Below are 17,264 nucleotides of genomic sequence, written 5' to 3' on the forward strand. Positions count from 1 at the left end.
TATCGGTGAGATCAGACCTGAAGATTAATGTTGATCTCTCAGTAGGACCCTTGGGAAGATGCAACAAAGATCATCTCACAGACTCCTAAGATGAGGTCTGTCCTAGCAGACGTTTTGTGTAATAAGCTCATATTGTTTGAAAATCATCTTCTTTAAGTGTACGACAGTTTTAGAGGGCTTATCCAGTCAAGCGAGAGGCTGGAGACACAAGAGACTGCAGATGCTGGGAAAGCTGAAGTTTATTGACCAATTTGTAGTTGTCCTTTGAACTTGCTGCTGGGGCATTGTGAAGGAAGACAACTGACAGGTGTGAGGGAATCCCTTCTGGTCATGACCTTCTGATCCTGCGCTCAGGATTGCACAGCAGGAGAAGAAACGGGGCTCTGCTGTGATGTCTCCAGAGTGAAATAATCATATTGGATGTGAGAAACCAGACTTTGAAGTCTCTTCAGGCTGCCTTGGTTAATGCACATGAGATCATGAATCTGACAAGCATAGTCAGTATGAACTTTATTTTAACCTTAACATTACTTTAAACATTAACTTAAATACAGACTTTATTTTAATTAAAATAAAGTTAAAATAAATAGTTAAATAATGATACAATTAAGAGAGCCAATGAATGGTGAGCATTTTGGATGATTGATGGCTAAAGGCATGAATCGTCGCCTTGGCTTCCTTCTCCAAGGCCAACCCACTTCAGCCAGTCCCAGGGTCAGAGGAGTAATGTGGCCACTGGGATTGGCCCACGACCTGGCCAATGGGAAGTGTGGAGTAGATGAGTGAAGGGGTGAGTGGGAGGTTTGCGAAGGAAGGTCTCCTCCAGGGAGCTTTCCTATTAAATGACCTCCATGTTGGAGACTCGGGATCCTGTGGTTTTCGCTTCCCCTTCCAGAGGGTCCAACACCAGGATGAAAACTGGCCTGCTGCCCTGAGGTTGTAGTCCTCTCTCCCTCCAGTTCATCCCTATCCTGGGATCAACAGCCAGGCCCTGTAGACACTGGATTCTACACCTCAGGCAGATCAAGTCCCAGAGGTGGGGGGGGGGGGGGGGGAAGAGGTGGATCCCAGTGGGAACAGAGGCAGGACAGGCCTTACAGGAGAAACGTGGCATGTTCACCGATTTAAAAGATTGAAGATTAAACGCAAGATAGAAACAGCTACTCAGCTCATCGAGCCCATTCTATTATGACAACTGATCCAATGGTACAAGGCTATTTCCCCATATCCCCAGACATGATGATGAAGGGCATCTCATCAAAATGATTCGAGAATTTTTGGAGGAAGAGCAAGGGCATTTGGGAGGATCTGCAGAATTGGGAACTGGGACCATGTTGTCACAAGGTGGGGAGTCCGGGACTGGATAGCAGGGTATGGGGGCAATTCCATAGACAAACAGTGCAGGACTCGAGTGCTGGGCAATAGTGTGTTCTGTCCTTACAAGTTCACGTCCTGGATGTCTGTGGGTGTCCTGGAACGTTCCAGTTCTTCCGGCTTTGGCGGGGGGAGAGTTTGTGGGGCTGCTTGTCTCAGGCGGGTGTGTAGGGAGACTTCGAGCTGCTCCTGACATGTCCTCACGCACTCCTGCATAAGAGGGAAGAACACACAGGTTGGGGAGAACTGTGCTGGATTCCATCCTGACAATGAACAACAGGGCACTTGCCCTGCATTTTCAAAATGCCTTGCATTTCTTGTTTACAGCAAACAAGAAACACAGTGAAGTCACCATAGACACGGAAGTGCAGGAGGAGCCAATATGTGCACAGCAAGATCCCACTCATTTCTCTGATTCTGTTGCAACAGTGAAGCAGGTCGTTCAGCCCTACGAATCTATGCCAGCCCTCAACCACCCCGTGCATCCCATCCCCCTCATCTCATACCAGCCTGGGGGCAGATTGCAGAATCAGTCAAATCTATAAGCGCTTCATTTGTCCACCAGGTACAATCCCAGCCTCCAATAAAACCCCCCCAACCCCCCAGTATTCCAAACTGCTTCCAGAGACGAGCACCCTTTCTTTCCTGATACTGCCAAAGAACTCTCGCCTGTTTCCCCCATAACCGAAGCAAACCCCGTCTGTTTCAATAAACTCTTCATGGAAATCAGAGAAACTTCAACGCTGGGAATCTGAAATCGAATCAGAAAACAATGAGACACTTGGTAGTTGGGTAGAGGAAAGATTCCCCCCACCCACCAATGTTCCAGTTCTGATGAAGGGGCTCCAAGCTGAAACATTGAATCTGTTCTTCCCTCTACAGACGCTGCCTGACTTGCCCCTCATCCCCTGAACTCGCCCTTTGATGAAGCACACCATGAGGGTAACGGTGCTGTAGCGGGTGAATTGGGAGCAGGGACAGCCCCAGGAGCTCCCTTACCCTCACTTGGACAGGCTGGCCTTGGTATCTTCACCATCCCAGATCTGTATCCCATTTGAAAGATGCCAGTGATGATCCCATATGTGCCTGTCCTGAGTGCAGGGTGAGGGAGGGCTGGGGGTGTATTGGACTGGGAAGTGGGTACGGATGGAGGTGGGAGGTGATAGAATTGGAATAGGAGGGTGTGAGTAGGTAAAAATGTTCTTTGGAGGGAAGTTGTTAATCAGTTAGTAGGTAGAGAGGTGGATAGAAGTATAGAATTAATACAATGTGGAAAACAGGCCCTTCGGCCTAACCAATTCAAGCTCACCACAGGCCCTTTAGCCTAACTGACCCACGCTCACCACAGGCCCTTCGGCCTAACCAATTCAAGCTCACCACAGGCCCTTTAGCCTAACTGACCCACGCTCACCACAGGCCCTTCGGCCTAACCGATTCAAGCTCACCACAGGCCCTTTGCCCTAACCAATCAAGCTCACCACAGGCCCTTCGGCCTAACCGATTCAAGCTCACCACAGGCCCTTTGCCCTAACCAATCAAGCTCACCACAGGCCCTTCGGCCTAACCGATTCAAGCTCACCACAGGCCCTTCGGCCTAACCGATTCAAGCTCACCACAGGCCCTTCGGCCTAACCGATTCAAGCTCACCACAGGCCCTTCGGCCTAACCGATTCAAGCTCACCACAGGCCCTTTGGCCTAACCGATTCAAGCTCACCACAGGCCCTTTGGCCTAACCGATTCAAGCTCACCACAGGCCCTTTGGCCTAACCAATCAAGCTCACCACAGGCCCTTTGGCCTAACCGATTCAAGCTCACCACAGGCCCTTTGGCCTAACTGATCAAGCTCACCACAGGCCCTTTGGCCTAACCGATTCAAGCTCACCACAGGCCCTTTGGCCTAACTAACCCACGCTCACCACAGGCCCTTTGGCCTAAGTGATCCATGCGCACCACAGTCCCTTTAAGGCATTGGTCAGAACACACTTGGAATGTTGTGAGCAGTTTTGGGCCCCTTATCTCATTGGAGAGGGTCCGGTGGAGGGAATCTGGGAATGAAACAGTTAACATGTGAGAAGTATATGATGGCTCTGGGCCTGTACTGGGGGGGGGGGGGGGGGAATCTCATTGTAACCTATTGAATATTGAAAGGCCTTGTCAGTGGCTGTGGATAGGATAGTGGGGGAGCCTAGGAGTGGAGGCCACAGCCTCAGAATAGAGAAATTTACATTTAGAACAGAGATTGCGGAGGGATTTCTTTAGTCAAGAGGGTGGGGAATCTGTGGAATTCTTCAACTCAGGCTGCTGTAAGGCCAAGTCATTGGGTATATTTAAAACGGGTTAATATATTCTTGATTAGTCGGGGCTTCAAAGGATAGGGGAGAAGGCAGGAGAATGGGGTTGAGTCAGTCGCAATGGAAGCTGGAGCAGACTCGACGGGCTGAATTACTTAGTTCTTCTCCTCTGTCTTATGGTCACCGACAAGCCGGCAGGGAAGCAGAGGCATTGACCCCGACCGGGAAAGATTTCATCCCTGCTCCAGAGCTGGTCAGAACGCACCAACAGCAAATGGGCTGGGAGAGTTGGGGAGTCAGGGACCGAGGGGGCGCAGACTGGGAACGGAAACCCGCCTGGGTGGTGGAGGAGACCGGACGATGGGGGAAGGGCGTGGAGGTGAGGTGAGGTGAGTTGGGTTGGGACTGGGAGGCAAGGGTCATAGCACCAACTTACCGGATCGCAGCGGATGCAGCGGGCGAGGTGGTCGGTGAGCACCCGGGTTCCCGGAGGAATCCCCGGCAGACACAGGCGAAGGCCGCAGACAGCGGCGGCGAGACTGGCGGCACCGATCACCGACGGCGGCAACGACACGAACTCAGCATCTGGAACGATGCGGGAATTAGCGTCGGCGGTTCGGGTCCCGGGATCGTCCGCCTCCATCAAACACTGGAGAAAACTCACCCGCCTATCCCCACCCCTACCGACGTTTCGCCAGCCAACCCCAACCCCACATACCCATCCCCATTAACTCTGTACCACCAACACAAATGTCCCGTCCCCTCCCCTACCACCACCATCATCATCACCACACCGACCCCTCCTCAGACGGGCGGACGCGAGACCCCCTCTGACTCCCCGCACCTGTGTTGGATAGCGCGATGAAGGTGTCGGTGTGCTTGCGGATCAGCCGCTCCCCGGCCGCCTGCGCTCCGAGTAACTGCTCCACGAACTCCTGCGGCGTGGGCGCGCCGAGGCGCCAGTGCAGCGTGTCCAGGAGCAGCAATTCCATCGCCTGCCGAGTGAGAGAGGCCGTCAGACAAAGCCCGGCTCACGGGGAGCCACCCCCTCCCGCAGCGGCCCCCAACCCTCGGGAGCACCTCCCAGAGCCCGTCGCTGTCCGTGACTTCCGAACGTGGGAGAGTGAGAGTTAAAAAGACACACAACTGTGTTCAGTTCCAGTCTCCGAGGTTCTGCGCGAACGAAACGGGATTTCCTGGAAAAATTCCAGAGTCGGAAAGCACTTTAGAAGTCGGGTTGGATATTTTAGAAAGACGTTTAAGACAATTTTGACGATAGCTGAAGGACGACGGTAACTGAGAGACCCTCAGGAGAAGGAGCGGGACCCTCGATACAATATCTTCACTCAGCACAGCAGATTGGGAGCTAGGGGGGTGGGGACGCCACAGAGCGACGGGACCTTTCAGAGGAGTGTTCCGGACCCAACAGCGCTCCCAGTCCTTAGCCCAATGGAAAGGGAATACCCCTTCCTATTCCACACCTCCCCGCCCCTTACAGTGACCTACCCCGGTTTATTTTTGAGACGGGCGACCGAGCAGATCGGGTTTGCGTTTCTGCGGCCCTGAACGCTTCGAGTCGTAGATTCGCAGTCACCCAGCACAGAAACCGGCCCTTCGGCCTATCTTGTCCAGACTGACCACCTCCCCGCGTCAGGTCTATCGGATATGCGATCGCGGGAACCTGTCGGGTATGATGGGCACGCCCAGTGGATCTGGGAAAACTGCCAAAGAAAAGGGTCGCTCGGTCAGTGGACGGAGAGAGCCCGGGGTCTCTCTGGACAGCGGGCGCTGGTCGGTACAGACCGACACCGGTGCCGAAACTCAGCTGATCAGCGACGTCCGCGCTGAAAATGGGCAATGAGGGGCTCGGGGTCACGGTGAATGCAGTCTGTCCGGAACCCCGCGATTCAAGTACTGCAGGGGATCTCTACACAGCAAGCTCCCGCAGAATGGGTGGCATCAGTCGACTGAAATGCTTGCTTCCGCATTCTATGACAAACAGCGATGAGGTAACTGAACATAGCCTGATAGAACGATGTGAATAGATATCGGCGCAGGACACGACCCCTCCTCCCCCACTGTCCCCCCAGAGGCTGCCTGGGATAAAACACCGGAGCAGAATCAGGCCATTCAGCCCATCCAGTGTGCTCTGCCTTTCCATCATGGCTGATCCCAGATCCCACACCTTACACCTGCCTTCTCGCCATATCCTTTGATGACCTGACTGATCAGGAAACGATCAACTTCCGCTTAAAATATACCCCCGGGCGGCCTCCACCTCAGCTTGTGGCAGAGCACTCCACAGATTCACTACCCTCTGGGTAAAAAAAAAATTCTTCCTTGCCCCTGCTCTAAAAGGTCGCCCCTCAATTTTAAGGCTGTGCCCTCTAGTTCTGGATATCCCCACCACAGAAAACATCCTCTCCATATCCACCCTACCTAGTCCTTTCAACATTCGGTAGGTTTCAATGAGATCCTCACACATTCTTCTAAATTCCAGTGAGTACAGACCCAAAGCTGCCAAACGGGCCTCATTCCCAGAATCATTCTCGTGAACCTCCTCTGGACTCTCTCTAATGACAACACATCCTTTCTGAGATACGGGGCCCAAAACCTTTGACAATACTCTTCAAGTACACCCTGACTAGTGTCTTATAAAGCCTCGGCATTATCTCCTTGCTTTTATATTCCATTCCCCTTGAAATAAATGCCAACATTGCATTTGCCTTCTTAACCTGCATGAGGCGTCTTGCATAAGTCCCTAACCACCTCCACTGTTTGACCTTCTCCCCATTTAGATGATAGCGCACACTATTGTTCTTTTTACCAAAATGTATTATCATACATTTCCCGACACTATCTTCCATCCGCCAATTTTTTGCCCATTCTTCCAATTTGTCTGAGTCCTGCTGTGATCGCATTGCTTCCTCAGCACTACATACCCCTCCACCTGTCTTTGTATCATCTGCAAACTTTGCCACAAAGCCATGAATTCCATTATCCAAATGACTGACAAAGTGAAAAGTAGTGGTCCCAATACTGACCCCAGAGGAACTAGTCACCAGCAGTCAACCCGCAAAGGCCCCCTCTATTCCTGCTCACTGCCTCCTGCCTGTCAGCCATTCCACTATCCAGGCCAGTATCTTTCCTGTAACGCCACAGGATCTTATCTTGTTAAGTAGCCTCATGTGTGGCACTTATCAAACGCCTTCTGAAAATCCAAGTAAATAACATCCACAACCTTCCCTTTGTCCGCCTTGCTTGTTACTTTCTCGAAGAACTCTAACGGATTTGTCAGGCAAGATGTCCCTTTCCAGAAACCATACTGGCTTTGACTTACTTTATCATTAGTCTCCAAGTACCCAACATCTCCTTCTTAATAATAGATTCCAATACTTTCCCAACCACTGAAGTTAGACTGACTGGGCTATAATTTCCTTTCTTTTGTCTTCCTTCCTTCTTAAACAGTGGAGTGACATTTGCAACCTTCCAGTCCTCCAGGACCACGGCAGAATCAAGTGATTCTTGAAAGATTGTAACAATGCATCTGCTATCTCTTCAGCAACCTCTCTCAGAACCCTTGAATACAGTCCATCCGGTCCAGGTGACTAATCTACCTTAAGACTTTTGAGTTTGCTGAGCACTTTTTCCTTTGTAATAGCAATGGCTCTCACTCCTGCTCCCTGACATTCACAGACCTCTGGCACACTGCTAGTGTCTTCTACAGCAAATGCAAAGTACCCATTAAGTTCATCCACAATTTTTGTCCTCCATTTCTGCATCATTTTCCAATGGTCCAACATCAACTCTCACCTCCCTTTTACTCTTTATATAACTGGGGGAAAAAAGCTTCTAGTATCCTGCTTCATATTATTGGGTAATCTGTCCTCTTATTTCATCTTTCCCTTTCTTATAGTCTTTTTAATTGCCTTTTGTTGGATTTTAAAAACTTCCCAATTATCCAACTTCCCACTCACTTTTGCTACTTTATATGCCTTTTTCCTTGGCTTTTATGCAGTCCTTAACTGCCTTTTGGAATTCAGAAGAATGAGAGGAGATTCTATAGAAATATATAAAATTATGAAAGGGATAGATAAGATAGAGGCAGGAAAGTTGTTTCCACTGATACTGATAGGTGAAACTAGAACTAGGGGACATAGCCTCAAGATTCGGGGGAGTAGAGTTAGGACAGAGATGAGGAGGAACTGCTTTTCCCAGAGAGTGGTGAATTTGTGGAACTCTCTGCCCATTGAAGTAGTAGATACTACCTCAGTAAATATACTTAAGACAAGGTTAGATATATTTTTGCATAGTAGGGGAATTAAGGGTTATGGAGAAAAGGCAGGTAGGTGGAGATGAGTCCATGGTCAGATCAGCGATGATTTTACTGAGTGACGGAGCAGGCTCATTAGGCCAGATGAGTGACTCGTGCTCCTATTTCTTATGTTCTTAAGTTCCTTTGTCAGCCATGGTTGTCCACACCTGCCATTTGAGAACTCCTTCCTCTGTGCGACATATCTGTCCTGCGCCTTGTAAACTATTCCCAGAAACTTCAACCATCTCTGCTCTGTTGTCATCCCCGCCAGTATCCTCCTTCAGTCCACCTGGGCAAGCTCCTCTCTCGTGCCTCTGTAATTCCCTTTATTCCATTGCAATACTGATACATGTGAGTTATGCTTCTCCCTCTCAAATTACAGTATAAATTCAATATTATGTTCACTGACTCCTAAGGGTTCCTTTGCGTCACGCTTCCTAATAAGATTTGGGTTATTATACAACACCCAATCTAAGATGGCCTTTCCCAGAGTAGGCTCAAGCACAGGCTACTCTAGAAAGCCATCTGGTAGGCATTCAACAAATTCCCTCTTGCCATCCAACACCAACCTGATTTTCCCAATCTTCTTGCATATTGAAGTTCCGCATTACAATTGTGACATTACCCTTACTGCATGCCCTTTCCAGCTCCTTTGATTCCCACAATGTTTTTTTCACCTTCGCAGTTTCTTTACTCCACCCATGAAGATTCAACATTCTCTGGCCCATTCTGAAGATGTAACTCCATCTCTTACCAAAGGAGCCTACGCCTTCCTGCCTGTCCTTTCGATACAAAGTTCCCAACTACGGTCTCCTTTCAGCCACGACTCAGTGATACGTCATACCGACCAATCTCTAATTGCGCCACGATTCGTCCACTTTATTCCGAATGCTACTCACGTTTAAAAACAGCATTTTCAGTCTTGCATTCTTCGCCTATTTTACTCATTGTCTCTCTCTGGTCCACTTTAACTCCATAAACACCTCACCCCCGGAAACGGTAAAGACAGCTTTCTCGGTACCACACCAGGCCCTGAGGGCCGTGCTTAAGCGACCAGACGGAGGACACTTGAAGTTGCAGGCGTCATGGGAAGCCCAGCCTGTCCCGACTACCCCAAGGAGCAGCTCGAACAGCAGGATCTGCCTCTGGCGGGGATCCCCTGGGGTGGGTACTCTCGGGCCAGATTCGTGGTTTTGACTCTAGGAAACTGAGCTCCACGCGTGGAATCAAACTTGATGGGGGGAGAGAGAGAGTTTGTGTCCCCGTACCCGTCCCCCCGGCAACTTACCCTCAGATCCTCCGGCCGGGACGAGTGCGCCGTATAGGCGCACAAGGTTTCCACGGGCAGCGGGTTGGTCTGACGGACTTTCGACGCCAGGAGCAAGCAGGCGGCCCCTAACAGCTGGAACCTGGACTTTTCCAGTGACATCGCAGTCAGGAAGCGGTCCAAGTAGTTCATGGACAGAGGGAACACCTCCTTCTCACAGGTCTCCTGCTCACAAACCTATCGTTAAAGAAACGCAAGCACGTTAGGCAGTGAGTACAGCTCGGGACTCCCGACTGGATCAAGGTTTGACAGCAAGCCGCCCGTTGAGACTGAAAGCTGATGACAGAGTTCAGTTTCAAGAAGGGCACTGAGGAGGAGAGAGTGGCGGGTGTTAATTGGAGAACGTGCCGCCAATGAAGGATCATTCGAAACTGGGGGATGTTTGAGAACTGGAGGACGGCTGGAGCGGCTGTGGGACTGAATACGATGGGAAGCTCTCCGCGAAAACTGAGAAACAGCCCTTTTCAATATCTGCATGAAATGCCCGACCCCGCGTGTAAAGCATTTGACAGAAGAATATGCAGGTCTCTGGTGTGGGGTAATGATGCAGAAAGAAGGGCGACATTTGCATTAAAATACCAAATGCAGACGCTGGAAATCTGACATTCCATAACACTATAGGATATAGGCGTAGCCCATGGAGCCCCGCTCCTCTATCGATCGTGGTTCATTTATTATCCGTCTCAATCCCATTTAATCCCGACTGGCAGCCCGCCAGCAGAAAGCGTTAACCGACGCTTCAGCTCTGCGGTGTTTCCCGTCAGTGCCGCCTGGTCAGGAAACATTTCTTCAAGGGAATCTGGACTCCCTCTCTCAAAGCACTTTCTTAAGGTTTGAAACCGGGAAGACCAGAGAACTACGTTCAATCCTGATTTTGGGTTTCCCCCAGTTTACCGCCACGTGCTCCGGCTTTTCCCCAAGGACGTGCGGCTTGGTAGGTTAATTAGCCACTGTAAATTGCCCCGAGTGAGTCGATGGGTGGTAAAATTCGGGGTAAATTGACGGTAATGTGATCTTATTGCAAATGGATGTGTGATGCTAGGTACGAGTCTGAAAAATCGAAAGGACTGTCATCGTGCTCTTTGCCTATGGCCAGCAGGGGGCAGCATTGACCGACATTGGAGGCAGATTTCACCAAATTCCCAGACTTCGACCTGGCATGTTCCCGAAGGTGGTTGTTATTGATTGCCATATCTTTGTCTACTAAAGCCTCCTTTATGGCTTACGTTCCTCCAACGCTTGTGAAATTGATCCGCACAGATCAATTTGCACGGCTCAGCATATTTTCTTAGATCAATGTTGTGGAGTTGACTCCTTCGTACTGTACAAATTCTGACTGTCGCTGGTAAACTACATCAACGACTACAATTCTAAAAGGGGAACGAGAACGACGAGCTGTGGCAGAACCGATTGAGAAAATAGTTGACGCGGAAACTGAACACGAGAGTTAGGAAATGATGGGCTAACTTGATAAGATACCGTTGTGGACAGAGTTGGAGTATGGGGTCCCCGTTCTGGGAACCAGGATTTAAGACAATTGTGAGGGTCTAAATCCTAATTCACTGATACGGAACTTCTGTTCAGTTGGATAAGAACATTAAAAAGGAGGTGGAGTAGACTTAATTTCTTTTGCCATGTGTGATAGGACAAGCCTCTCTGCCTTGCGAATTTCTCGTGGGCTCTCTCCAATGTCAGTCTATCAAGAGAACCAAAACCGTACACAATACTCAGGGCGTCTCACTAACACCCTAAACAATAGTAACAATACTCCAAAACTGTCCCGATAAAGGCCACTCTAGCCCCCATTAGAGACATGGAGGGGGCAGCTACTGCACAGGACCGAAAGAAACTGCAGAGGGTCATAAATTTAGTCGGCTCCATCTTAGCTACTAGCCCACAAAGTACCCAGGACATCTTCACTCAGACAGACGGCGTCCATTATTAAGGACATCCAACAAACACCCAGGGCATGCCCTTTTCTCACTGTTACCATCAGGTAGGAGGCACACACTCAGCAATTCAGGAACAATTTCTTCCCCTCTGCCATCTGATTCCTAAATGGACATTGAACCCATGAATCTCACTCTTTTAATATATATTATTTCTGTTTTGCACAGTTTTAATCTTACCAATATATATATTGTAATTGATTTACTTATTTATTATTATTATTTTTCTTCTATACTATGTATTGCATTGAACTGCTGCTGCTAAGTTAACACATTTCATGACACCTGCCGGTGATGATAAACCTGATTCTGATTCTACCCAATGTCTTCCTAATCACTTGCTACACCAGTTCAGCTAACTTTGAGTGATCCATATGTAGGAACACCCAAATTCCTCCCCACTTTGCTCATCTGTAACCCTTCTTAGACAAAGGAATGGGGTTGAGAAGAATAACAGATCAGCCATGATGGAATGGATGTGTAGACTCGATGGGCCAAATGGCCCAATTCTCCTCCTATGCCTTATGGCCTTCTCCATTCAGATAATAACTTGCCTTTAGAATTTTCCGACTAAAGTGTGTGATTTCACAGTTTTGCTCATTAACTCTGTCAAGTTTTCAACACTCACTCAAAATACCTGCAGTCCGTTACAGATCCCATTATCCTCATTACAAGATAACCTTCCAGCGATTTTCATACCTTTGGCAGAATTGGATATCTTGCACCCTAACCAATCTCCAGGCCATTCATCTAAACTACAAATAATTGAGAGCCAAAATCTCATCCCCGGAGTATCCAGTAACTCCATGCTTCTAGGCTGGAAAAGGAACATTTATTTCAAATGGCCCCTCTGCTGTAATCAGTCTTTAATCCATGCAAACCCACCACCATGAGCTTTTATTTTCTGCACCAACTTTTTATGTGTCACCTTATTAAACTCTACATATACTACATCTACAGGTCCCCCCAATCAATGCCACTACTTCCTATCCTGAAGAACTCCAGCAAATTTATTGTCAAGGATTTATCTTCCATAATCTTGCGGATAGTAAAAAGCTTTTTCCCAGGGCTGAAATGGGAACAGTTCATGAGGGGGCACAGTTTTAAGGTGCTGGGGAGTAGGTAAAGAGGAGATGTCAGGGGTAAGTTTTTATGCAGAGAGAGGTGAGCGCGTGGAATGGACTGCCAGCGTTGGTGGTGGAGGCAGATATGATAGGGTCTTTTAGGAGACTCCTGGATAGGTACATGGAGCTTAGAGAAATAGAGGGCTATGGGTAACCCTAAGTAATTTCTGAAGTAACTGCATGTTTGGCACAGCATTGTGGGCCGAATGGCCTGTATTGTGCTGTAGTTTTTCTATGTTTCTAAAACCATACTACTATTAATTAGATTAAGATTATCTAAATGATTATCTATTGTTACTTTGAGTAGTTAAACCAGGGCAGGACCTACACTGTAAATGGCAGGTCCTGTTGGGTGTTGTAGAACAGAGGGGACCTAGGGGTCCAGGTACAGTACATGGTTCCCTGAAAGTAGTGTCACAGGCAGACAGGGTGGTGAAGAATCCATTTGGTACATTGGTCTTCATCAGTCCGAGTGAAGGCAGTGCTTGGTACGCTGCCCTTCATCAGTCAGGGCACTGAATACTGAGTTTGGATGTTACATTGCAGCTTTACGAGACACTGGTGCGACCTCCCTAGAATATTGTATATTGTTCTGATCACCCAGCTACATGAAGGATATCATTTAGCTGAAAAGGTGCAAGAAAGATTCACAAGGACTTGGAAGGCTTGAGTCGTTAGCAGAGACTGGATAGACTGGGACTGTTTTTAAAGGAGTGTAGGAGGCTGAGGAGTGGCCTCATAGAGGTACACAGAATCAGGAGGGGCACGGACAAGGAGGTCACAACCTTTCTCCCAAAGTAGGGGAGTCGAAAACTAGAGGATGTGGATTTAACATGAGAGGGAAATAATTTAAAAGGGACCGCATGGGCAACCTTTACACCCAGGGTGGAATGAGCTGCCAGAGGAAGTGGTAGAGGTGGGTAACATTGCAATGTTTAAAAGTAATTTGGACAGGTCCAAGGATAAAGGTCAAATAGGCAAACGGGACTAGTTGGTCAGCATCGCCAAGATGGGCCACATGGCCTGTTTCCATGCTGTGCTATTCTATGACCTTCAGTGTTTGGTGAAAATTCCTCCTTTTCAGATGCCATGCTAAAAGACTAAGCCTCGCCCTGTCCAGCATAAGAAAAGCAAAAGACCATTTACCTCTTCAGACTGTTAATTACATTGTAGCTTGTGATCTATTCTTTTTGGTTCAATAACCCAAATAAAACGCAGAGCAGTCAGATTCGAAATATTCAATCAAACTCTTTCTCCAGCCTCAAGAGGAGGGTGAGAGGCTTCCAGATGTCCACACCCCTCTGCACTGTTCCCTTTAAACTGTGTGGATGCGTGGCTGCCCGGCAACTGAGATGCTCCCACACACATAGCCTTTGTTGCCTCACAGGTGGAATTTGATTTTATATGATGTTAATTTAATTCTGAAGTTATGTTAACATAACTTTGAAATCTATGTTAATATACTTGTGAAATGCACTGTAACTAACTGTGTGTTATTGAATATAATCCATACATTTTCTAAACAATAAATGTACCACAAATGTTTTCTTTAAAATATTTTAGAGTTTCAACGTATTTACATTGTCAGTGTTTCAGGCTACAAAACTGACACAGAATGGAAGTCGGTAGCTCATTGTTCATAAACTGTCGGTCCACTAAACGCCAACTCCATCTAGTCAAAATATTTTATTTTTACCATTGTGCCTGTCAGTTGCTTTGACTGCCTGACATTGTTTTGTTGTGCTTTTGTCTTTGCTTAATGTGCATTTTACAAGAGAAAAACATTTCCAGTTTCACGCAGTTTTCAGGCCATATAAAAACTTCCTGCTCAAAACAATGGTTGGTTTGCACAGCTGTAAATAAAAAGAGGGAATGTTGCCCCTCAGTGTGTAAAGTCCTTCCTGGGATCACCCTTGAGCGGTCTGAACTTACTCTTGAAGTCTGGTGTCCTTACTCCGACTCCTCTCCCGAGTGCAGTGCGCCACACTCCCACTCTAGTGCAGCCAGGAACAGTGGGTCGTGAGGCTTGAGTGCCACAGCCCTGAGTGACCTTTAACCCCACAACAACACGGCAGAAATATGCCATCATGTTGCCGTTTAGTGGGAGCTTGCAGTGCGTACACTGACTGCCCCATTGTTACAGACAGTGAGCTTTGAAGACGTACCACTGGAAGTAAAATGCTTTAGAATGAGATGGAAAATGTTATTTATAAAGAACATCTTCCTCACTTTAAACGTAGTAATGTTGTTGATTATCTTCCCTTTGGTGCCCGTGCTCCCTGACTGAACCCATTTGTCTGCATTCAGGCCCTGCTCAGGATCAGTGAACACATTACCTCCAGCATCCACACAGCCAGCCTGCCCCGCATGTGAGGCCGAATCTCCTTCTGCACTTTCGCCATGGTCCTCCGGCACGGCAGATACCTCAGCTCCGTCTCCAGTAGCGTGAGCAGCACGCGGCCTTGCAGCAGGCTGGGGTCCGGCCGAGCCTGGCAGAGCCTTCCTGAGCCACAACGGCCCCACGCGTTCCCCACCTTTTCCATGTCCCCGAAACTCCAGCTTCTAAACTTCTGAGCCCCTGCCTGACTTAAATACCCTGAGACCTAACTCCTCCCTCTGTGCAGTGAAATAACTCAACATATGCCTTGTGTCCCTGTGAATAGCCCAGTGTCAGTCACTTCACTGGGCACAGCCCCCTGGCTCCTCCCCTGTTGTTCAGTTCCTCAGTCATTTCACTCAACTCTCTTCTGACAGAAGGCTCTCCTCTTTCCAAAAACACCTCCCTCTCCTGAAAGTAATGTCTCCCTGGGGGATCCCCTTTGGCTGGGACTGGCAGCCTCCTGCCTCAGTGTCCATAGCCAAAACTGGGTCTATGCATCCGTCATGGGAGATGTTCCATAAACCCCCGAATGTTCATACGGCACACACTATCACACTCACACACCGTGTACACACGATCACACTCACACACAGTGTACACACCATCACACTCACACACCGTGTGCACACTATCACACTCACACACTGTGTACATACTATCACACTCACACACCGTGTGCACACTATCACACTCACACACTGTGTACATACTATCACACTCACACACCGTGTACACACGATCACACTCACACACAGTGTACACACCATCACACTCACACACCGTGTGCACAATATCACACTCACACACTGTGTACATACTATCACACTCACACACAGTGTACATACTATCACACTTACACACAGTGTACATACTATCACACTCACACACAGTGTACACACTATCACACTCACACACAGTGTACATACTATCACACTCACACACAGTGTACACACTATCACACTCACACACCATGTACACACTATCACACTCACACACAGTGTACATACTATCACACTCACGCACCGTGTACACACGATCACACTCACACACCGTGTACACACTATCACACACACAGTGTACATACTATCACACTCACGCACCGTGTACACACTATCACACTCACACACCATGTACATACTATCACACTCACACACAGTGTACACACCATCACACTCACGCACCGTGTACACACTATCACACTCACACACCATGTACATACTATCACACTCACACACAGTGTACATACTATCACACTTACACACAGTGTACACACTATCACACTCACACACAGTGTACACACTATCACACTCACACACAGTGTACACACTATCACACTTACACACAGTGTACACACTATCACACTCACACACAGTGTACATACTATCACACTCACACACCGTGTACATACTATCACACTCAAACACAGTGTACATACTATCACACTCACGCACCGTGTACACACTATCACACTCACGCACCGTGTACACACTATCACACTCACACACCATGTACATACTATCACACTCACACACAGTGTACATACTATCACACTTACACACAGTGTACACACTATCACACTCACACACAGTGTACACACTATCACACTTACACACAGTGTACACACTATCACACTCACACACAGTGTACATACTATCACACTCACACACCGTGTACATACTATCACACTCAAACACAGTGTACATACTATCACACTCACGCACCGTGTACACACTATCACACTCACACACCGTGTACACACTATCACACTCACACACAGTGTACATACTATCACACTCACACACCGTGTACATACTATCACACTTACACACAGTGTACACACTATCACACTCACACACAGTGTACACACTATCACACTCACACACAGTGTACATACTATCACACTCACACACCGTGTACATACTATCACACTCAAACACAGTGTACATACTATCACACTCACACACAGTGTACATACTATCACACTCACGCACCGTGTACACACTATCACACTCACACACCGTGTACATACTATCACACTCACACACAGTGTACATACTATCACACTCACGCACCGTGTACATACTATCACACTCACGCACCGTGTACACACTATCACACTCACACACAGTGTACATACTATCACACTCACACACCGTGCACATACTATCACACTCACGCACCGTGTACACACTATCACACTCACACACAGTGTACATACTATCACACTCACACACCGTGTACATACTATCACACTCAAACACAGTGTACACACGATCACACTCACACACAGTGTACACACTATCACACTCACACACCGTGTACATACTATCACACTCACACACAGTGTACACACTATCACACTCACACACCGTGTACATACTATCACACTCACGCACCGTGTACACACTATCACACTCACACACCGTGTACATACTATCACACTCACACACAGTGTACATACTATCACACTCACGCACCGTGTACACACTATCACACTCACACA

General features: G+C 48.1%; 1 protein-coding gene across 1 annotated transcript; it reads right to left on the minus strand.

The window, feature by feature from the left end:
* Nucleotides 1-281: 281 nt before the first annotated feature.
* On the minus strand, nt 282-14,924 carry LOC140719195 (G1/S-specific cyclin-D1-like). The gene is made up of 5 exons (XM_073033633.1): nt 14,718-14,924; nt 9,270-9,485; nt 4,511-4,661; nt 4,103-4,251; nt 282-1,584 (listed from the first exon to the last, which is right to left on the minus strand). The coding sequence occupies exons 1-5, from the start codon at nt 14,922-14,924 to the stop codon at nt 1,438-1,440; spliced, it is 870 nt and encodes a 289-aa protein (XP_072889734.1). The 3' UTR covers nt 282-1,437.
* Nucleotides 14,925-17,264: the final 2,340 nt, after the last annotated feature.

Source organism: Hemitrygon akajei, chromosome 31, assembly GCF_048418815.1.
Source record: "Hemitrygon akajei chromosome 31, sHemAka1.3, whole genome shotgun sequence".
Classification (NCBI taxonomy): domain Eukaryota; kingdom Metazoa; phylum Chordata; class Chondrichthyes; order Myliobatiformes; family Dasyatidae; genus Hemitrygon; species Hemitrygon akajei.

What these genes read in the sequence shown, in the direction of transcription:
- LOC140719195 (XM_073033633.1), bottom strand. Translation starts at nt 14,924, where the DNA reads ATGGAAAAGGTGGGGAACGCGTGGGGCCGTTGTGGCTCAGGAAGGCTC. An exon ending in TGGCTGTGTGGATGCTGGAG is followed by an intron (nt 9,486 to 14,717) that starts GTAATGTGTTCA and finishes CTTTAACGATAG; the next exon opens with GTTTGTGAGCAGGAGACCTG. An exon ending in CATCGCGCTATCCAACACAG is followed by an intron (nt 4,252 to 4,510) that starts GTGCGGGGAGTC and finishes GCATCGTTCCAG; the next exon opens with ATGCTGAGTTCGTGTCGTTG.